We start from the raw sequence: 22,962 nt of genomic DNA, 5'->3' as shown, positions 1-22,962 counted from the left end.
GCCCAAGGCTTCCCGGCACCCCAGCCAGCCCCGCAGCAAACCCGCACCCTCCTCCCACGGGTGGCCCTGCCTTGGGCGAGCCTGCAGTCCTGGCGGGAACCCGGACGAGCACCTGCAGTGAGGAAACCTGGAGGAGGACGTGAGGAGGGCGGCGGTGCCGGAGCCAGCGCCGCTGCCGTGTGGCCGCCGGGCGAGCCCGGGGGGCGGCGGGAGAGAGAGGCGCGGCCGGCCCGGGTGCCCGGCGCGGGCAGGGGCAGCGGCGCCGCGCCTCGGACTCCGCCTCACCGGCACCGAGCTCCCCTCCCTCCCTCGCTCCCTCCTCCAGCGCCAGGCTCGCAGCGGCGGAGCATCGCGGCGGCAGCACCCGCCCTTCCCGGCCGGCCGGCGGCGCGCACCGCCCCCCCGCTCCCGCACGCAGCCCGCCGGCGGCGATCCGGAGCCCTCCGCGCCACCGCACCCCCGCCCCGCACGCCCACCGCCGGGAGGATGGGCTGCGGGCGGCGGCGCGGCAGCCCCTGAGCTCCCCGAAGCCGCGGAAACAAAGGGAGCGAGCAGCGGCAGCACCGGGCCGGGGTGGATGCAAGCAACCATGAAAGGCTGGGTCTCCGCCTCCTCCGCTGCTGCCAGAGAGCTGCCGGCTGCCGCTGCTCGGAGGACTACCCTGTGAAGGGGGCGGAGGAGAGGCTGGCTGGGTTCGCCGTGCAAAGGTAGAAGGTGTAAGGGAGAGGCGGCAAGAAAATGTCTTCTTCGGTGGGGCCCCGCGGCCCTCGCCCGCCCACGGTGCCCCCCCCGATGCAGGAGCTGCCCGACCTGAGCCACCTGACAGAGGAGGAGAGGAACATCATCATGGCAGTGATGGACCGGCAGAAAGAGGAGGAAGAAAAAGAAGAGGCCATGCTCAAGTAAGCAGACGCTAGTAATTCATTCATTCAGGCACTCATTCATGCACCGATCCGCCGGCGGGCGGAGCGGGCGCTGCCACAGCGGGAGCCGGCCGGTGCCCGGAGCCGGCCGGCTTCGCCCTGCTCGGCGGGGCTGGCGCCGCGGAGCCCCGGTCCCGCTCTGCTCCCGGCCCGTAACTTCCTCCTCCCCCACCCCGGGCAGCTCCTCCCGAGGCAGCACGGCCGGGGGAGCCCGGCACGGCGGGACGGAGCGGGACGGCGGCCCTCCCCGCCCCGAGGGAGCCGGCGGCACAGGGCGGGCGGAAACCCCGACACGGGGTGAGGGGCGAGGTGGGATTCCTTTGGGGTCCCCAAAACCCCGCCTCTGCCAGGAGGGACCGCTGGGTGGGGTTTCCCTCCGTGCGGGAGCCTCCGCGGCTGCCGTGCTGCCCCCGCCTGGCTCGGCCCCCGCTGCCGCCCGCCGCGGGGCCGGGGCGGCTGCCCCCGCCCGGCACACCCCCGGCCCCCGCTCCGCCCGCCCGGGCCGCCGGCCCCGGCCCGCTCGCTGCCGGCTCCAGGGCGGGCTGCACCGCACCGTGGGGCAGCAGGGCGTTCGTAATTAGGGAAGAGATGGAATTAGTCGCACTGCTCGTTCCCGCGGGCGGGCGTGCGTGCGTGGTGGCGGGACGGCGGGGGAGTGGGTTTATCCCGCTGCCGACGGCACGGGGAGGGGTGCGGGGAACGCGGGGTGTGGGTAGGTGCCATGTTTGGAAACCAGATCCCCACAGCCTCTTTTGAACCTTTTCCCTCACCCCCTCGTCCCTGCCAAGCATCGCATGTGATCGCATTTTTTAGCCTCCTCCGTCAGTCGGAGGCTTCAAACGTAACGTTCCTGAATCGCCTACTGCGAGTGATGAGAATAAACAGATTGGAGTCGTGGCCTGTGGAGGAGAATCACGGTTTCTCCTCTTCTGACAGCCCGTCAGGCCTGCTCGCTCCGGGCGGGAGGAGGTGGGAGAGGTGACTGGAACAGTGCGAGCCTCTGACGCCACGCAGACCCTCCGTGCCACGCGAGGTGTATCCTTACCTCACTGCCGCCTGCTTGCGTGCACCTGTGCTCGGGGAGGATGCGCTGAAGGTGTGACGTGATCTGGGTGTTTCTTTCGGCTGCATCGGAAATACCCACTTGAGCCATGCAGGCGCCAGCGCGTCCCCACGGCTGAGGACCAAACCTCCGCAGGCTCCCGACTTCGGCCCCGCACGCTGTGCGTGGTGAAGCTGGGACAGCGTTTTAGTACATTGCTGTCCCTGTCCCTTCCTATTCGTTCTTGACTCTGAATTTTTACAGGGGCTACTAGAGATCCGTGCAGTGGTGGGTACTGAGGCCCAGCTGCCAGTGCTGTACTGGCCGGGAGCTGTCCGGGACTGCGATGCTTGGATCTCAGTTCAAGACGAAGAGTTCAGTTTGCTGTTGCAGTTCATTGTGCTTGGGGTGTGGCTACCCTTGGAGGTGGGGTGATTGGAATGAGAAATGTTCTGCGAGAATGCATTGTGTTAGTCACTCTGGGGAAACGGGAGTGAAGGATTCCTCCTCAGTTTCTATTCAATAGAAAAATATTAAATAAAGGAGTAGCTCAAAGGCTCTAAACTATATGTATCTTTCTATTCCTTGTCCTTCAGCACAGCTACTTCTCTACAAATATTTAGCTTTTATTCTTTGAAGGAGATTACTGGTTCTGTGATGGTGTTGTAGAGGAATACTATAAATCTTACTGTGAGAATGAACTTCTGTTTGTAGAGATGGTATTTCATCAGTTCTATTCTTGCTAACATTGGGTAGAGAATAAATTTTCCTCCTTTATTTAATCCCTCCCTCTTTTTTTTTCTTTTTCTTTTTTTTTCTTTTGCATTGGTGTTTCTGAGTTCTGGACTGATACTTCCTTTCCTATGAGATTATGGGAATCTTCAGCAGTTTCACTAAATGAACTTAGAACACTTAAAATACAATTTTTAGAAGAGTGCGAAAATGATGCTTTGTGAATTCAACTAGAAATTACTTTATATTATCTTCAAAGGTTTCTAATACCCAAATTTCAAAGTTTATTTCCCTACAAAAGTTCTTTCAAATAATAACAGTGTATACTCTCCATTGGCCTGAGAAATTGTGATTTTAAATAGATTTCTGTCTTCATCTAAAGAGCCAGAAATTAAGGGAAAATACACTGGAAAACTTGCAAACCTGTATACTTCCTCTAGCTATATTGTTAGCTATATTATCTATGTTGTTATTCTGTAAAACTCAAGTGACAGCATATATTTTTTTAAATGGGTTGTGATTCAACTCTTAGAGAGAGCCACTAGATTTTCTGAGGTGATTTGCCTTTTAGGTATGCAGAGCACTTACTTTCTTTTTGGGATAAGAGTTTTACACACCTTTCCATGAAGTAACTCTTTTATGACTGGAATTTTGACAAGAATTTGCTTCCATGATTTCATAATGAGTTCTTACAAATATACAGTGGTGCTATCAGATGACACAGCTATATTATAAAAGTCAGATATCATCAGCACCCCTTCCTATTACCTTTGTTAAAAGATTTTCTGATTATCCAAATGTCTCAACAAAACTGCCACCAGTTTTCATTAAAACCACCTGGTGGAGAAATGTTTCCATCTGTAACACCCACATGCAAATCTGTAATTTTCCCTGAAAGTGAAGCTGAGAATCAGTGCTGCAAACTAGGCTACCTTCAATCCTGGGCTGATCAGAGACCGGATATGTGCTGTCTCATGAATCATAAGGGCTAAAAAGGGTGCAGCATTTCTCTCCTGTTCTGGATGTCCTGATAGCAATGAAAGTTTCTAAAACAGTACTTGTAATTTTCCTTTCCAGCACTCCTCATAGCAGAAAACAATAGGAAGAAATGTTGGTTAAATTACTATATTCTTCGCACAGTGGTGATAAAATTGTGGATCCACTGGAATTAAAGTGTTTGTGTGAGTGGACTGTATGGATTTCAGAAGTGGAAGCAGTTAGGGTCATCGGTAAAGAGGCTGTGTCCCTCTCCTTTGGGTCTGTACCTCTCTGTCTCCCTGTTCCCTGTTTCTGACTCTGAGCTAGAGGCCTCCTTGCAAGCCCTGTCTGCCAGTTCATGCTGACATCAGCACGTACTGCAGCGTGCCAGCCGCGAGCAGGGCGCTCTACAGGGCGCAGGACGATGGACACTGCGCTGCTTTCACTGCCTGCACTGGAGCATTACAAACGCATCCTTCCCTTTGAGACCACCTGCTTGCTGCTTTCCAGGAACTTGCCCTGTCTCTTTGTTGGTCTGCTGAGTTTCCTTCAGCTTTGTGGGGCTAACAGAGCTTGTCACCCCCCTAGGATAAAGATGTACATCTTATACTGTACATCTTATACAGTGCCTTTCTTCTTCTAGGCACACCGGGTCAGTGGCAGGGACCTTGTCCTCCCTGCACACTTCTGAAATCAGATTTCACATTGCTGTGGGTGATGTTTGTGGAAGGGGAACACATTGCTGTCCTATGACTTGTTGAATACCATGGAGTAATGTGTTGAGGAGTTTGGGCTTTTGTGAAGGTTCCTTCTTTGGCATGTTTTACGAACAGGTGTTCTTTGGTTTGAGGAACACTTTGCCACCAGCTGATTGCCTTGAAATTGCCTTCACATGCAAAGGCAAGTTCTGCATTCCTTCTGTAACAGGGACAGTGTCACCAGGTATTCCTGAGACTATATCCATGCCTTTATTCAATGAACTGTCTGTTGCATGGCACTGAAGGCTCAAATCCACATAAACACTTGATGCTTGCCCGGCACTAAGTGGAAACTGAAACCTCTTCAGTGCAGTCTCACAGTCTGGGAGTAGGAAGCAGGTCCTCTGTCTCATCTTGGAGCTTCAGAGCTTTGTGTTTTGTTCCTCTGTGGCTGGGTGAGCATCACTTTCCAATTTGCCACACCTTTGAAAACTGCAAGGAGAGCAGTCCGTTGGGTAGATGGGGCTTTACCATGGCATGCTCAACTCCCATCCACTCTTGTTTCCCTGTTTCACACTGACTTTGCCAGATTTTCTGCATATCTCTGAAGACTATAGTCTCTGTTATCTCTATTAATAGTACTTGGCCCTAGACACCCAAGCTTTTGCTGTTCTTATATGAATAAATGTTTGCATAGAACAGTAGTAAAATGGCCTCCTCTGCAGACTAATTCACATCGGAGGCATTTTTTCCTGTTTTACTTGGTAGATATTTCTGTAACTGAAAGGGAGGAGTTTCATGTTGAATGGCTGATGTCTAGCCTGAAGTCCAAATATTGCCCAACAGGTGACTGATGTGACTAAGAAATTGTGAAGGAGCCTGAAAGGGTAAGTTTTCAATGAGACTGGAGAGCGAAACAAACTGTCATTTGGAAAAGTGTGTGTGTGTGTAAAACTGAAAGAAAAAGATGGTTTGAAGATTCAGAATGTACATTTAAACACTAGGTAGCCTGAGACAACTATTTTGCTTATGGGTATAAGGTGCCTCGAACTGAAAAAAACACAGTTATGTACAGCAAACTTCAGTCACATATATATGTGTGTACTTAAGATGAAGTTTGCTTATATGTAGTTGTGTGCCTTATTTCATTGGGTTAGGCAAGTACTAAGTGGAAACTATGACAGCTGAGAACACAGCTGGTTGAGTTCCAGTTCTGTTCAAATTTTGGCCAGTAATTAGGAAGTGGTTCCTAGTTACCATGGCATTCATTTGCTGGAGCAAATTTAAGAGGGGATAAAAGCTCTTACTAGCTTCTGATGGGACATAAGAAGGCTGTGAGATTGTTGGCTGAGGTAGTGGCAGTAGTAGGAAAGTTAACTAAGACACATGATGTGCTTTGTAGTTTTGTAACTCTAATTGAGTAGCTTCAGTAGAGGGGTAGCACATACTTGAAACCTTCCCATCTTAAAAGTTATCTCAGGATTTTTCATGGCAGTTAATAATTAGGGAGAAATTGATGCTAACACCCCATTTTGACCACTTAGTAAGGTACACAAGCATAATTTTAATAAAACTCCGATCTCTAGAGTCAACAGGTATATTGCAGCTGCTCATCTTTCAGGGCTGCCAAATCCTGGTCACTTGCAGTTGATGAGAATATCTGTTTCAGGGCTTGCAAAGTAACCTCTCTATAATTCCCTTGGGGCACCTGGAAGCTTCCAGCCTTCCTGCTGTGTAACTGAAGATTAACCAATGACCAGGAGGCTTGTGCTCTCAACCAGTTTTCTGGAGACAGGGTCTTTCCTTCTCCCTTTCTAGAACTTGGACCACACCTAACACGGTCAGAAAACATTGAATACTGCTCAAAGGGGCAGCTGATGCCATCCTCATTTTGTATAGTACCCATGGGCAACAGGAGGAAGTATGGTTCCAAGACCTTCTTAGCCTGTATGCTGTAAGTCCCTGGTGATAACTGCCCTCCCATAAAGAGCACGGAAGGAAGAGGTAGGATCATTCTTCCTCCTTTCTGTTGAAACTGGGCCACTTTCCAGAAATAAAAGTGAGCGTGAAGGGGCCATCTTGAGGAAGTTTGGCTTTATCTTATCTTTAGATTGAAAGGTCAAAAGCCTATCTTTAATTCCACTGAGAAACAATGGAGGAATTGCGAGTTCTGGGAAATGGTTGTGCATTTGGCACCAGGGAATTAAAGGATGAAATAGATAAACAATACCAAGACTCTCTCCTCTGATTCAGCCTTGCTCTTATATATTCTTTCCATGGCTGCATGAATCTCACTTTCTCTGCAGTGGAGCAGGAGGAATGGAGGCTTCTGCTCGAGAACCTTTATTTCTTCCTTTGTACTTAAAGCAGTTTGGAACCGCCATGTTTCAGACCCTATGGTGGTGTGGGGAGCCGAGTGCAGGTTGCTTACTGTGTGCATGGGTATTTTAAGCTCCTCGAATCACCCAGGACTGTTCAAATATTACCTTGCACCTCTTCCTGGCAGTGCCGACTCTGATCCTGACACTTGAGTGTACAAATCCACAATGAAACAATTTTACTGCTGGAGATTGTCTGGTACAGCCCCTTACTGAGAGCAGGGCCACCTGCAGCAGGTAGCCCAGGACCAAGTGCAGAAGGCTTTGGAGTATCTCCAAGGATGGAGACTTCACAACCTCTCTGGACAGTCTTTTCCAGTGTTCAGCTACTTGCACAGTAATAATTCAGATGGAACTTCCCATGTTTCAGTTTGTGTCCATTGCTTCTAGTCCAGTCACCGGGCAACTCTGGGGAGAGTTTGGCTCTGTCTGCTTTAGTCCTCCCCGCTGGGCATTTACACATGTAAAAAATCCTTCTGGGTCTTCTTTCCTCAGGCTGGGCAGTCCCAGTCTCAGCCTTTCCTCATGTCATATGCTCCCGTCCCTTGTCTGTATTTATGGCTCCTTGCTGCACTGGCTCCAGCATGTCCTTCTTATATTAAGGAGCCGGAAGTAGATTTATCATCCAGACGTGGCAGAAAGCAAAGGTCATCACTTTCAGTCTGCTGGTGATGCTTTTCCAGTGCAGCCCAGGATGGCATTGGCCTTCTTTGCTGCAAGTGTATGTTGCTGGCCCATTTTCAGCTTGGTGCTGACCAGGAATTCTCAGTTGCTTCTCTGCAGAGCTTCTTTCCAGCTGGTTGGCCCCCAGGGATTTTTCTCCCTGTGCAAGACTTATGCTGGATGTTTTCAGGCTTACAAGAGAGACCAGTATCTAAACGTGTTCTCAAATCATTCAGAGAAAAGATTGACTTGGTCATTGCTCCTCAACCTTTCCTCCTTACTGCCCAAGGCCTTTGCTCAGAGAGTCCAGGAGAGAATTTGAACAGTGCAGAAGCTGTTGTGGCCTTTTGGCCAATGGAAGCATCAGAAGGAATTTAACAACATTTGAAGCTTCAGGTTTTCATCAGTCTGAGAGGGCAAGTATGGCCATAAATGTATTTTGATAAAGAAGACAACTTGTGGTGACCTCAGAATTGCAAGGAGTGTGTTCATGCCTTTCAGGGTATTTCAGAGAATTGATAGTGATTTTTTCACTTGCTGGTGGGCTGTGTTTTCTAAGGAGACTGAGGATTCAAAACATATTCAGAACTGAACACAGTCACTAGCAAGGCAATTATGAGGCAGTCATTGACTGCTCTACTGGGCAGTTTCCTGCTCCTCTACATCTCACTGCTGAGGAGGAGCAGGAGACTGTCAGCAGACAATAGGAGATTGATAGGCATTTCTTAAAAGCTACAGAAGAACGGGAGGTGATAGGGGATGACAGATAGTAATAAACATTCCTACCATCTTTTAGACACGGGCTTCAGATTGGCAAATGTTGAGCTATCAGAATGTCTTAGATGCAGACTGTTGTCCAGAGCTCTTTTCTGGCCCCAGTTTAAGTGGTTTTGTTGGAATCCACAGGGCATTATTTCTGCGCATGCTCCTTCCCACATGATTTTCCACTTGATGCAAGATTCTGCCGGAGCTTCATTGCCAGCTTTGTCTGACATCACAGTAATACTTTCTAACTAAGAAGTCTGTTATTCTTCAAATTCAAGGCATTATCTGTGCCCTGCAGAAGGGTGAAGACAAAGACTGTGGGAAAAAACTTGATCTCTGGGCAGGAACTTCTCAAAGTACAGAGTTGTTATAAACCTCATCTTAAAAGGAATTATGTAGAAGAGGCTTCTTCTTTGAGGGGGAGGGTACTATCGTGATGTTTATTTTTCTGGAAGATAGCAGAGGGAAAACAGCATTAAGAGAGATTTGAAATTCTCAGTCTTGTCAATACCCTTTTATTTCTGAAGACTTGTACAAAGAATTTTTTGCATCCTTGGGTAGGAAAGCATCTAACAAAGATGTAGCGTGTTTCCTTCATCAAGCGGTTACTAAGCATTTTAAGGCTTGAGATTAATGCCTTAAGAAAAGGCTACTTAAAAATACTGCTGCCCTTGTATTCAAGCTTGTTGAAATGCAGGCATTATTGAAGGTGGAAAATGACAAAACTGAAATTCTGTTTTGGGTTGCCAATAGTTAGAGCCAATTATAATTTCCAGCTTATTTTACCTTCCTCTTTGCTCTACCCACATGTGGCTGCTGCATTTGTCTACTCCCCTGGGCCTATGAGTTTTAATTAATAGATGTTAGCATGCAATTATGTTTTAGGGGAAAAAGCTTGCGTGCCTGTAGTCTGAATTCAGTTCCCAGCAATGATGAAACATGTAAAAAAATCTTATGTCATCAGTTACAAACACAGAGTGAGTAGTTTCATTCTGCTTTTTGAAAATACTTGCATAAATTTACAATTACTGAAATTATTTACCCTCACCAGATTTACACCTCTTTTGTATGATTTGCCTCAGTCAAATCCAGGTTTTAGATCTGTAAGGATGCAAATACCTTATCAGATATGTACATCTGTCAAGAATTATGGTTGTTTTATCTGTTATTTTATACTTCATAGATATAGTAAAATATTATAGCTTAGTTTTGGAATCTAGACAGTAAATTTTAGTCAGACTCACTTTCGATATTCACAACAAGCAGCAGAAAATAATAAAACTATGAGTCGGATTTAATGGTTTCTTAGATAAGACAATTGATAGGATAGCATTGTAGCTCTTTGTGCTTAGAACTTAAGTAATCATCTTCAAAATTTGATTGCATGTCAGATACTTATGTCCAGAGAGTTTTAAGCAAGAAAGCCATGTTCCAAATATATTTTCTGGTGCTGTTACAGAGGCAAGCAGAGCTAGTTGCAATTTTCAGAGTAATGACACACAAGACTGTTCATCCAGTTGCCACTTCAGAGGCATGAAGAGACACGGCATGATGAGTAACTGTTTCTAGACAGTTCTGGATTGCATTAGAACACCTATTTAGGTACAAATTTCAGAGTTTCTTCACATTATGTGTATCTCATTTTCAGTTTCAGGACTTAGTACACTTTGGTGTGCACTGTTCATACTGTTGAAGATAAGGGAATGTACCTGTCTGTATATGGAGTTTTTTCAGATATCTGTAGTAAAAACATAGTGTTAGAACTCTCCTAACGTTTTTGTCTGTCTTTCCTATTTTAAGGCCTCCTGGAGTCACTGAAGATCAGTATATGCCCTGAGAGTTGCTTTTTGATCAGGGATGAGCCCAGCAGATAGGGCTACACTTCTTAGTGATGACCATGGTGGATTTAGCAAATTAACTGTTTCAAATATTGAGGATCTGAGGTGTAACCAAAAAAAAAATTTCTGTGTATTTTGGGCTTTAGATAAACACTAAATTCTAGTGAATTTCTAGAATGGTTGTTTAAATGCCTTGCTTCAGAATACAGTTATTTACTTTAAGATCCTTAATTGAGAGTTACTTTTCGAACTTCATTATGTGAAATTTATTAGGACATTGGTCATGAATGGAACACAGCCCAACATCACTATTTTAGTGTAAGTACTATTATATTGTGGGGAAAAAGGGTCCTACTTTTAGCAAGAAGCAGAGCACTCTGTTCTGAAAATTGCTAATGGAAGTCTTCACACGCTTGAACGACCTAAGTTTGAAGCGTCTTCTCAAGTGTTTCTCTAGGCTACCAATACTGCATACTCTGAATTGATCAAAGTATTTATGTATCCAAAACTCTGTCTACATCTTATTCTAGCAGGTCTAATAAAAGAGCATACATTTTTTTTGAACTTTGTTTGGACTGTGAGCCTAGCAAGCACTAAAAATCTTGTAGCCACTGCTCCTGAAGATTTTGTCTGCATTTTTGAAAAATATATATTAATTTTAAAGTCTCTGAATATACTGTGAAGGGTTCAAAATCATATCCATAAACTAGGATTTCGTAATCCTTCTATTGATGCATCATTCTCTATTTTCTTTCCAGATACTTAGAAAATCTATGATCCTACACTGTACAAACTATCCAAAGTTCTCACCGTGAACTGCTTACATCTGTGGTTATTAATCATGTTAAAGATTAAATGTTTACTAATAGGATTTTGCAAGAAATCACAATGAACCAGTTTATGTAAGGCCAATCTGGGAGCTGAATGATTAAATATGTTTACTTGTGTTTTGAGCCATGATTTTTAAGTGTAACTATTTTGCTTTAGTGATTCCATTGGTCTTGGAAAAAGCATTATTCCTATGCAAAATTACATGCAATAACTGTCTGAGCTTTCTCATCTGTTTCTTTGCACAATTTCTTTATTACTTACAAATTCTAAAAAAGCAGAGTATTTTTTATTTATATTCATTATTCTCTGCATATTTAATTAGCCTTTTATAGTAAGTTATATTCAAAGTAAAGTCATTGCACTTTTGCTTATTTGCAGTATTACTTTAGAATCATTTTGACATTTGACATCAGGAGACTAAATTTTGTACTGATTAAATGATACTGCACGGATGTATATGAAAAATGTGAAAGCTTGAGCAGTAAAATAATGTGAAAAAGCTATAAGTATTTTAGTTACTTTTAGTGATGTCTCCTTGGTAGTGTTATTTATTGCAGAAAGTTTGACATTGCATGACAAACTTCAGGTGTACAGTTTAGTGTTCTGCTGGTCATGTGTTTTTAGCTATAGATGTAGAACAGAAAGGAAGTGTTTGATGGAGCACATGGAGCATGAGCTGAGGCAGTTTAGAAGAAAGGACAGAATTTATGAGGGCTCTAGATCATCCTAGGTTAACTCTATTGATTTTGGCCCAGGATGCTACCTGCAAAGTGTCAGGGTAATGGGTTTGCATTTTATGGATGAGAATTAAAAGAGGTTTTATATGTGTATATATGCTCGTGCCTAAGAACATGGAACTAGGCTGTACAGAAATATGTACAAGTTGCTTTATGGACTTTAATTGCAACATAATGTGCTTGGTGTTGCTGTAAGCATGCGGAGTACGTTGGTGAAAGTTGTTAAAGGGCTGAAGATTGGACAATTTTGCCTGCAGTCATGTCTTAAGGACAAGTGACACAGTTGCTACCATGGACCAGCAAAACATATTTCCGTGGTCCTGTGTCTCTTCTGAGTTTGATTAACTGTAGTGACTCTCTGCCTTGTACAAGTCTCACTGGAAACACATCTGTAACTGGATTGAAACCAAAGAGTTCATCAGTCTGTTGAAATGGGATACCTCTGTGTAAATCTTGTGTTTTGCAGACCGAAGCACATTTTACTGAAATGCTTCCAGTAATTGTTCAGATACACCCCAAGCCTTGCACAGAAAGTAAACCCAAGAAAAGTGAAACCAAGGCATGGCTACCTGCTTTTCTGAAAAAAATAAAAACAGAACCAACCAAACAAAAACCCCAAACAATCAAAAAACCACCCCACTTTAATTAACACTGTTTAGAAGTGTATCTGTATTTTTTAATTGCTTTGTGTTCTGCATACCTCTAACTTCCTGCAGTCTTGATAGTGTATATTGTTTTTCTTTTGTTTCTTGAAGAAGCTGTTTTTCAATATACTCACAGAAGGGAACTGTATTTACTCAAAAGTGGAAATTGCAGAATTATATCAATTGATTCTTCTAGTGTATATGTAAAAAGTGTGTAAATTCCTTTGAGATTAAATGCACAGTACATTTTTCTTGTATTTCAGAGCAAAATTAGATATTGATTTTTTGATGAGAAATCTATTCTAAGAATATAGAACCTCACTAATATATTATGATTCTTGTATTTTGTTTTTTTTAATGATATTATATTGTAGTTTTTAAATTTAAAAGTTCTTTTTCAAGCAAAATATCTTCATAATTTATCTTGCAAAGGGTTTTTATATCTTTCTTCATTAGCTTAAAGCAAAACATCACCCTTCAAAAAGGTATTTTTCAAACAATTATCCACTCAATATAAAAAAAAACTATCAGTCTTGGGAATCGACTGATCAGTTCAGGGATTCAGCAGGAATTTACAGGTTTGTTCACTTGTAACCTCCCTTTTTCTGGTGGGCCTGTTTCAAGTTCTAAGCTTGTCCCTGTCTGACCAGGTTTAAGCAGTTCATGTAGAAAAGGAGCTTGGGAGTTCTGGTTACATGGCTGGTGTGACAATGCTCTCTCTTTCATTCAGCCAAGGTGATCTGATTCTTTCTTGGTTTTTGCTCTGTATGGGATCAAAAGGAAAAAAGCTGAGATTTTGGTGATGTAAAGTACAATTAATGACATGAACAATATGGGGGAAGAGTCTTGAGAACAGCAGCAACAGGAATGCTCCTTGTTACGAAGGGAGTTTGCCCTCTTAGTTTTTTGCAGGGTTTGTAGTTTGGGAGTGCGTTCAGCTCTATCCTTGAAAAATTTATGTTCGTGTGTTTTTTTCTGCCTGCATATAAGTGTTTGCCATATTTCTCTGAAACCAACATCTGGACAGAGTGATTAAAGGTTTTTGTCTCGTTCTCTTTAGATTATTTTAATGTATTGTACTGGGATTAGCCTTGAAACTTCCTGTTGATCTCATACTGTACCTTTTTACTTTTCCCTTTGCTTCCTATTACTTTTCATCTTAATACAAAGCTTTCCTTCCCGTGTACTGGTAGACTAAGACCACAGAAGAAAGGCTTATTTAAAGTAGAAAAGGCGGTAACTTTCACATACAGCTCTAGTGAAGAAGACCTAAATTTGAAAGCTTTCTATGAAAGCCAAAGTTTGATGAACTTTCTGTGAGGGCAGCTCACTAGTTATATGGAAGTTGCAGAGGTGGAAAGGAAGTGTCCTCCTGGCAATTTACTTAATGGTGTGAAATACCAGGTGTTAAAATTTGAAGACAGGCACTTGCATGTCTGGAATTCATAAATAAACCAAGAAAATCAATAAGTGACTTTGGCAACTGCCACCCTTTTGACTCCTTTGTCAGAAGCTAAGAACTGAATGAACAAGAAAATTAAAAGTGTTTTCCCTGAAGGAAAAGGAAAAGTACATTTTCCTCAAGGCTAAAGTTGAGGCGACAGCGAGTACAGGAAAGCTTTTATTGCTGTGTGCTCTGCTGGGTTCACTGTGGCTGGATGCTGGGTGGCTACCAAAGCTGCTCTGTTGCTTCCTTCTTCAGCTGGGCAGAGGAGAGAAAATATAATGAAAGGCTCAAGGGCCCAGATGAGGGCAAGGGGAGACCACTGAGCAGCTACTGTCACACACAAAACAGACTCAGCTTGGGGAAAATAATTTAACTTTCTGCCAGTCAGAATCAGAGTAAGATAATGGTAAATAAAAACAAATCTCAAAACACCTTCCCCCACCCTTACCTTCTTACTGGGCTCAAGTTCACTCCTGATTTCCTCTATCTTCTCCCTCAGAGCAGCATAGTTGTGGGAAATGGGGGCTGCAGTCAGTTTATCACATGTTGTCTATGTCATTCCTTCTTTTTCAGGGGTGAACTCCTCACAGTCTCCCCCTGGTCCAGTGTGGAACAGATCATCTTGAGTGTGTGTAGGCCAACCAGGGGATTAGGCCCTGCCAGCCTGGGTTTAGGAAAGGCAGGTCCTGCATGACCAACCTGGTCTCCTTTAATGACCAGGTGACCTGCCTGAAGGAAAGGCTGTGGATGTAGTCTACCTGGACTTCAGTAAAGCCATTGACACTGACTTCCTCTGGAGAAAATGGCTTAGACAGGTGACCTCTTATCTGGGTTAAAATTGGCAGGATGGCCAGGCTCAGAGAGTTGTGGTGAATGGAGTCATATCCAGCTGATGGCTGGTCACTAGTGGTGTTCTCCAGGACTTTGGTATTGGGGCCAGTCCTGTTTAATGTCTTTATCTGGATGAGGAGATTGAGTGCATGCACCCTCAGTAAGTTTACAGCCAATGCCAGGTTGGGTGGGTGTGCTGATCTGTTGGGGGGAAGGAAGAATCTGGACAGGCTGGATCAATGGGCCAGAGCCCACTGTACGAGGCTCAACAGGAGGCCAGCAGCTGGGTCCTGCTCTTGGGTCACAACCCCAGGCTGTGCTACAGGCAGAGTGGTTGGAAAGCAACCCAGGTGAAAGGACCTGGAGCTGCTGGGCGACAGTGGCTGAACATGAGCCAGCGTGTGCCCAGGTGGCCAAGAAGGCCAGTGGCATCCTGGCCTGCGTCAGCAACAGTGTGGCCAGCAGGAGCAGGGCAGTGATTGTGCCCCTGTACTTGGCACTGGTGAGGCCACACCTTGAGTCCTGTGTCCAGTTCTGGACCCCTCACTACAGAGTCCAGAAAAAGGCAATGGAGCTGGGGAAGGGTCTGGAGCACCAGTCCTGTGAGGAGCAGCTGATAGACCTGGAGTGTTCAGCCTGGAGGAAAGGAGGCTCTTTTCACTCTCTAAAACTGCCTGAAGGGAGTTGGCAGCCATGTGGGGGTTGGGCTCTCCTCCCAGGCAATCAGTGACAGGAGAAGAGGAGGTGGTGTCAATCTGTACCACGGGAGGTTCAGGCTGGACATCAGGAAGAATTTCTTCATGGAAAAGGTGGTTAAGCGTTGGAGTGAGCTGCCCAGGGAAGTGACCGAGTCATTGTCCCTGGAAGTGTACAAGAAAGGACTGGATGTGGCACTTAGTTCTAGGGTTTAATTGACAAGGTGGTATTTGGTGGAAGGTTGGACTCTGTGATCTTGGAGGTCTTTTCCAACCTTAGTGACTTTAAGATTCCATGATTATCCCAGCAGCACTAACACTGACACTGATGGGCTTGGCCTTGGTGAGTGATGGGTCCATCTTGGAAGGCAGTTGGCACTGGCTCTGTTGGACATGGGGAAGACTTCGAGCAGTTTCTCACAGGAGCCACTGTAGATCCCCAGCTACCAAAACCTTGCCACACAAAACTGCTGATGCAGTTCCATAGTTTGTCAGAATCTAGCAGTCTGCAAGTTTTTTTATACTGTGAAGTTAAGTCTTATTTGGTAGCAAAATATCCTTAGGAGAGCTGCATGCCAGGGCTGTCAGCATCCTATTTTTATTAGTTCCCAAAATATGTTTTGTTTTATGTTGTAAGCCTGTAAAGTACTACTGGAGTTTGTTCTCTAGAAGACAGTTCAAATCATGCCCTATAGTAATATGGTTCTTCCCAGCTGAATTCATAACAGTTTATAAAGTTGCAATATATGATTCTCTTTCTCATGCTGTATTTTTCATTAAGGCTTTCAACTTTACTTACCTTCCAGATGTTTAAATTATGGTGGTAACATGGATATATATGACATCTATTTCTGACTTATTACATACAGTGTATCTAGGACATCAGAGTTCAATCTGTAATACTTTAGGAGCATGTGCAGTTTTTCTTTTTCCTCATTTCAGGCATTATAATCATATTCTTAATAAAATCTTAGCCAAATCAAGCTGAGTTAAGGAGGCATTCTTAACATAGCAAATTGAATTTCTGTTTAAGGTGAGCTTCCTGGAAAATTGTAAGGAAAATGCAGTGTTGTTCAGTGCAAATGTCATGCTCAGTTCATAAAAAGTTGCTGAGAGGACAAACTACAGTCATTGTTCAGAGATACAAAGCACTGTCCAGTCATGGCAGAGGGTATGTCTGCACTGTCCCTGGGGGTGTGTTGACAGCACTGAAGCTGTGCTGTTGTTTCTCAGGAGGGGATTTGCTTGTCTAAACACAGCTGGTATTTGAGATGTCCAGTGGTACTACTCCTTGACTTTAGGAGTGAGGACTGAGTGGGAAGCTGGTTGCTATTGTAAAACAGGTTTTGTAGCTGTGGGCAGCAGGGAGTGGAGGCAGCCTGGAAGCAGGTGTTGGATTCTGGAGTTGACCAACAGGGAGCTCCCTTGAACCCATCCTGGGTGTTTCCTCAAGTGGAAGTGGTTCCCAGACCCTTCATGTTTCATTGCTGGATGCAGACAGCAGTGGCCAAGTTTCAGCTCAGTCAACGATTCTGACTGGGTTTTCAGACCTGTGCAGCAGTGTGCCACTTTCTTCAGATCCCTCCTGCATAATTTTTGAGATCACTATCTTTCCTTAGGGGATCTTTCATTTCTCAAACAGTATTATGGCTGTTGAGGCTAGAGCATATTTCCTTCCATGAGAAGCAGTACCTTTTGAATGTGAATTATCATTAAACTGCCATCAGTGAAACTGAGATTCTTTGATAACATCTTTATTTTATTCGATTGCATTAAACGTAAGCTTCATGTTAGCTAAGGTGTTTTAAATGCCCTCAGAAGGTAACCACTAGATTAATGAGAAAAGTCTGCAAAATAGTCAGCATTTTGCCTTGTGCTGGCAAGGCTATTCACTAGAAAAGCTGTGGTTGCTTAGTTGCTATGGGAGAAAAGAAATAAAGAGAGAGGGGATGAGAGTGCAATCATGGCATTGTGAGCGACAGCAGGAAAGGGGAAAGGACACAAGTAAGAGGGAAACTATAAGAAAGAACCTGTCCCTTTAGGCACAAGAAGTTGGACTCAGAGGGCATTGCAGGCAATTCTATGGGGATCAGAAGAGGAGGAATATATGACAGGAGCAAGATGTTAGGAGAAGACTGGAATTAGCTGGGACGGGAGTCTGGAAGTAGGCTGTGAGTGCTGCAGCTGACCATACGTCTAGTACACAACGAGGGTAAAATAGCACTTCTTCACACTGAGAACTGGGTAATGAAAAGTGATGGATCCTCTGGTAGCAGACCTGGGACTTGCTTATTTATGTGTGTGTTTCCCTTTGGGCTTGAACTGGAGATGGTTAAGCGCACAAATCAGGAGGAGGTGAACATTTATTTTCAGTGTGATAATAAATAAATTAGAAGGCAAGTAGAAAACACAAAGGTTTAGAAACCCTCAAAGTGTAGGCCAGCCTCAGGACTGTGAAGATAAGGGTCTGAGTCATTGGGTTCAGACACTTGAGGCTTGGCAGAGCTGCTTTCACAGATCTCAGCAGGCTCAGGTGGTACAGCAAGAGCATCCGGAAACACAGGGTGGTTTGACTGAAGAAGGAAGTGCACAACTCAGTTCATTTGAATTCAACATTCCCAGAAAGTAATAATTCCATAGTATTATCTGATTACTCTTTGGCTGCTCCATACCTTCTCACTAAAAGATAGATCCATGTTAGAGATGTGGTCTGATTTAAAAAAAAAATGGTCTCCTTGTTTGTAGCAGAGGACTTGGAAACGAAAGCTCAACCACATCTTAGAGTTCCTAACCTGATGGTAGTAATCCACATTATTATTTTTCAAAGGAATTTGCTATGTTAATTCAGTCTCAGAATTTTGGATCTTTTTTGAAGCTCCAGAATTGGCTTTGAGTACTTGGAATTTGCTTTAATCTTTTTACTCATCAGAAGAATTCCCCCTCTGTTTAGGAAAGGGCCCTTGCTACCACAGGACCTGTATGATGGAGTTTATAGAAATGCCCTGAACCAGGAGATTACCTTCCTAACACAGTAAGCAGAGATGGAATTTAAAGAAAGTAGATCTGTTTTGTTAGTCTCAGGGTTTATAGGCAGGGTGCCATGTCCCCTGCGTCTGTCCAGCCTTGTCATCTCCAGCCTGACATATTGGAGGTTATGTGCATGTACATATTAATCTGTGCAGGCTCAGTGCCTGAGGGAACGGTGTGTGTTTGTGTGTTGTTGTCTTTAATTAAAGGTGGCATCTCTGCTTTTTTGGGTAGGTGAAGAACAGAGCTAAAAAGAACTGATTAAATGGAAAGTAAAAGGAGTAAAGGATGTTGACATTTGAGGCAAGTACATCTAAAGCCTCAGCAGGTGAGGAGAAGGGTGAATAATGGAGGCCAAAGAGTTCACTGTACAGTAGAAACCATTATCAGAATGTGTAAAGGTCCCTGCTTTGCTAAATCAGCAGCTGCTGTTGGCTCGGAAAACTCCTTGGCACTTTGCTGTAGTTTTTCCCTCAGTACCACACTCTGGTGTGTAGGGATAACTCTTTGCTTCCCAGGCAGTGTGTGGAGATCTTCCTGGTGTGTGTGTGGCTGTGCAAATGCTTATCATATATGGGAGTTAGCATTAGAAAACTTTGCTTCAGTTTTGAAGATAAACCACATAGGTGCATAATCTTATAGCTGCATTTGAGATGAGGAAGCTTGGTTTAAGGCAGTCTTATTTTACTCCTGCTGTGGTATCATGGGCCTGGTTTGCCACTTCTAGCACTGATCCCACCACCTGGAATGTCTAGCTGTTCCTCTCTGCATTCTCCCCTGTGGTACAATGGAAAAGTAGTAGAGAGAGCATGTCAGTCCTATAGAGGTAACATAGAAGTCTCGGCCTTGATATCCTGCACTGTGTGATCCATCCTCTCAAACAGATGGAAGGGGAAGGAGGAGCATTTCCAGCTCTTTAATGCCTTTTCCCCTCCAGTGTAGAAACTCCCATTTGGCTACACTATCAATCTTATTTTCACAATTAAAGATTGCCACACATTAATACCGTGATTAACTCATAACTATGCCTTGACTCTCCTGGGCTGGTCTAGCTCTTTCTTTTTTAGATCTTAGAGAAAGTAATAAGTTTTTCAAAGTGATGAGAAAGAGATAAGCAGTAGTGTTATCTTGTATCTTGGCAGCCAGAAGATGGATATTGAAGAAGCAAAGAAGTATATCAGTGCTATATTTGGGAGGGGTGACAGCAGGACACAGTCTTGGACTAAACTTCAGTTTTGGTTGTTTGAAATGACCTTAAGGATTATAGGATGTGGACTTTAATATGAAGCAGGTGTCTGCCCCAGTGTGCTTTATAAGGCATGCACAATGAAATCTAAAAGTGAAATAGATGCAATCATGTCTTCACAGCTACACAAGCAAGTGCTACTGTTCACAGAGTGCTGCTGACCACAAGTGTGCACTTGTAGAAGCAGCAGCTCAGCCCCCCAAAAAAACCTCGGCCCTTGAATGTGGAATATTCATTAGACTAAAAAAAAAAAAAGGAAAAGAAAAGAAAATAAAAGAAAAGAAAAGAAAATATGAGAAGATGGGTGAGAGGCAGAGAGACACAAGTTAAGTTGGAAAAGAAGGTTGAGGAACTTAGGATATCTTGGGTTTGTACTAAGAAAAGGAGGAAGGAGATGGGTATTTCAAATCTGTAATATGGTGTAGCTTGGAACTGACAGTTTTGTATTTCTTCCCCAAATTACAGAATAAGCACTTTTGTAGAAACAAAACTTGGCATCAGCTACCTGGTTTATCAGTGATATCTTGCTCCTGTACACACATGTGTCTATTAATTTTGAATTTGTAATTTCAAGAAGTCAGAATATGGTAGTGATGCTATGATCGCTCACATGGCTTGCAATCAGAATCACAGAAACATAAAATGGGTTGGAAGGCACCTTAAAGACCATCAAGTTCCAAGCCCTCTGCCATGGGCAGGAACACCTTCCACTGGACCAGGCTGCTCAAAGGCCCCATTCAACCTGCCTGTGAATACTTCTCTGGGCAACCTGTTCTAGTCCCTTGCCACCCTCAAAGAAAAGAATTTCTCACTATTATCTCATCTAAACCTTCCCTCTTTCAGTTTAAAGCCATTGCCCCTTGCTCTTAAAAGTCCATCTCCAGCTTTCTTGTAGGCTCCCTTTAGGTACTGTAAGGCTGCAGCTAGATCACCCCAAAGCCTGCTCTTTTCCAGGCTGAACAGTCCCAGTTCTTCCAGCCTTTCCACACAGGAGAGGTGCTCAATCCCTCCAATTTACTTGGTGGCCCTCCTCAAGACCTGCTCCAACAGGTCTTTCCTGTGCTGGGGACCCCAGAGCTGGATGCAGCAGTGCAGGTGGGGTCTCACCAGAGCAGAGGAGAGGGGCAGGATCACCTCCCTGGCCCTGCTGCCCACGCTGCTTTGGATGCAGCCCAGGATACAGCTGGCTTTCTGGGCTGCAAGGCCACATTGCTGGGTCAGGTCCAGCTTCTCCTCCAGCAGCACCCTCAAGTCCTTCACAGCAGATCTGCCCAGGTCTGTTCCTTCTCCAGACTGGGTTGATACCAGGGATTGCCCTGACCCAGGTGCAGTACCTTGCACTTGGTCTTGTTGGACCACATGAGATTCCAGCAGGCCAATTCTCGAGCTTGTCCAGAGAAATGGCACCTCTGGGTGCCATCCTGTCCTTCAGGTGTGTCAGCCACACCATTCAGCTTGGTGCCATCTGCAGATGTGCTGAGGGTGCACTCGATCCCTTTGTTTCTGTCATTAATGAAGACATTAAGTAACACTGGTCCCAGTACAGACACCTGATGGACAGGACTCATCACTGCTGTCTATCAGGATGGTCATCCATCATGAAAGCAGCGTGATACTAATCTTCTGAAAACAATTTTTTAATAATTTAATTTATATGAAACACCTGAAATGTAGTAACTCTTGATATTGAGTTGTCTACCACAACTGAGAGGCAACAACTGGATTGCATGCTGGGATCCAGTGCTCCTGGAGGGGTCACTTTAAGACAATTTAATGGTTTATTTCCCATGTCTTCAGTACTTTTGGTTGAACTTATATGGTAGGGTTTAGCCAGAAGTGCTAACTGTGATGGGCTTTTGCTAATTCAGCTGCTTGTTTGCCAGAAATTATAATCAGAGTATCTGATTTTTTTGCAGAGGTGCACTGTGCTGCTGTGATGCTGGCTACAACTGTAGCTGTAAGACTTCTAGTAATCCTATAACAAGTGGCAGGAGCAATTATCAATCATTGTCATCCAGAAAATTTGTCATTGTTCTGGTAGTGCTACTCTGAGATTCATACTTCTTGATTTCACTTTTAGAAAGAATTGTTAAGTTATTGGACAGAGACTTGAGATACAATTAACTTTTGTGTGCTGCCACTCTGGGGAAGTTGGAGTCTGCCTGTACCTCAGGTCTGCTTTTGTTAAATTGAGATAATGCTTTTCTCTGCCTTTCATTTGTCCGTCTTCTTTCTTAAGATTGTTTCTTGTCTCAATGTCACTCCTTTCCTGTGTGTTTGGATAATCTCTAGGCTTTGGTCACAAGAATCCATGGTCTCAGTGGAGGTTTCAGAGCTCTCTGCTGCAAGACAAAGCAATAACAATAAAAAATCCAGATAACCAGCTTCGTTGATGTCTGCAGCTGGATCTGACTTCACCCTCTGTACCAGAATACAAACTCTCTGGGATTCTATCTGGCCTGCAACCTCTTGGAAAGTGAAGCCTTATGATTTGCTCAGGGTGATAATTTCTTCCACCTAGACACAATTTTGTCATTTATCAAAATGTGTTGCTGAGAATATCCATGAATCTCTCCACTTGTATTTTCTGTCCAAAGTCAGCCATGTAGCTCAGCGATGTACCCAAAGAGGCAAAGATCCCATGGTGTGGATTTAATAGCTGGGTTCCCTGCAAATTGTGAAGTTATTTGAGAATGCATGCACATTTGAAACAGCTAGTGACCAACATTTCTTGTTGAAATGTCGTGCATTGGTGCTTGATGACAGGGAATATTGTTCCCTGCATGCGCTGGCAGCATGTTTACCAAAACTCTATTTGCATTAAAATGCCCTCCACAAGAAGAACCACAGAATCGTTGGGATTGGAGAAGGCCTTTAAGATCATTGAGTCCAACATAACCCAACACTGCCAAGTCCACCACTAAACCATGTCCCTTAGTCTCACATCTGTCTCACATCTGTTCAATATATCTTGAGATGGTGACTCCACCACTTCCCTGGGAAGTCTGGCCCAATGCTTGACCACCTTTTCCATGAAAAAGCAATTTCTATTACACAGTGTAAACCTCCCCCAACACATCTTGAGGCCACTTCCTCTTCTCCTATTACTTGTTACCCAGAAGGAGAGGCCGACCCCCATCTGGCTGCAAACTCCTTTCAGGCAGTTGTGGGGAGCCATAAGGTCTCTCCTGGGCCACCTTTTCTTTAGGCTAAACAACCCCAATTCCCTCACCTGCTCCTCACAGCACTGGTGCTCCAGACCCTTCCCCAGCTCCACTGCCCTTCTCTGGACATTCTCCAGCACCTCAGTGTCCTTCCTGCAGTGAGGGGCCCAGAACTGGACACTGGATTCAAGGTGTGGCCTCACCAGGGCCAAGTACAGGGGACAGTCAGTGCTGATCCACGGACTGCTCTTTGGCTATCTTTGAATTGTTTAAACAATGCAGATTTGCACTATTTATTTCTCTAAAGGTAAGTTCTCATTTCT

General features: G+C 44.6%; 1 protein-coding gene across 19 annotated transcripts in view; it reads left to right on the top strand.

Moving 5' to 3' along the window:
* Positions 1-506: 506 nt before the first annotated feature.
* Positions 507-22,962, top strand: part of RIMS1 (regulating synaptic membrane exocytosis 1) — a 305,427-nt gene continuing 282,971 nt past the window's right edge. For 3 of the 19 annotated variants that reach the window (XM_059842618.1, XM_059842638.1, XM_059842617.1), the window contains exon 1: positions 510-902. In XM_059842618.1, the coding sequence (XP_059698601.1) occupies positions 739-902 (164 nt within the window). In that variant the 5' untranslated portion in view covers positions 510-738. Of the gene's footprint in view, positions 903-22,962 lie in introns of all 19 variants that reach the window. The other 16 variants (XM_059842628.1, XM_059842636.1, XM_059842623.1 and 13 more) reach the window with 8 other exon arrangements.

Source organism: Haemorhous mexicanus, chromosome 3 (genome assembly GCF_027477595.1).
Source record: "Haemorhous mexicanus isolate bHaeMex1 chromosome 3, bHaeMex1.pri, whole genome shotgun sequence".
Lineage (NCBI taxonomy): Eukaryota > Metazoa > Chordata > Aves > Passeriformes > Fringillidae > Haemorhous > Haemorhous mexicanus.
The sequence above is the reverse complement of the archived record's forward strand: the minus strand, read 5'-3'. Positions and strand labels throughout refer to the sequence as shown.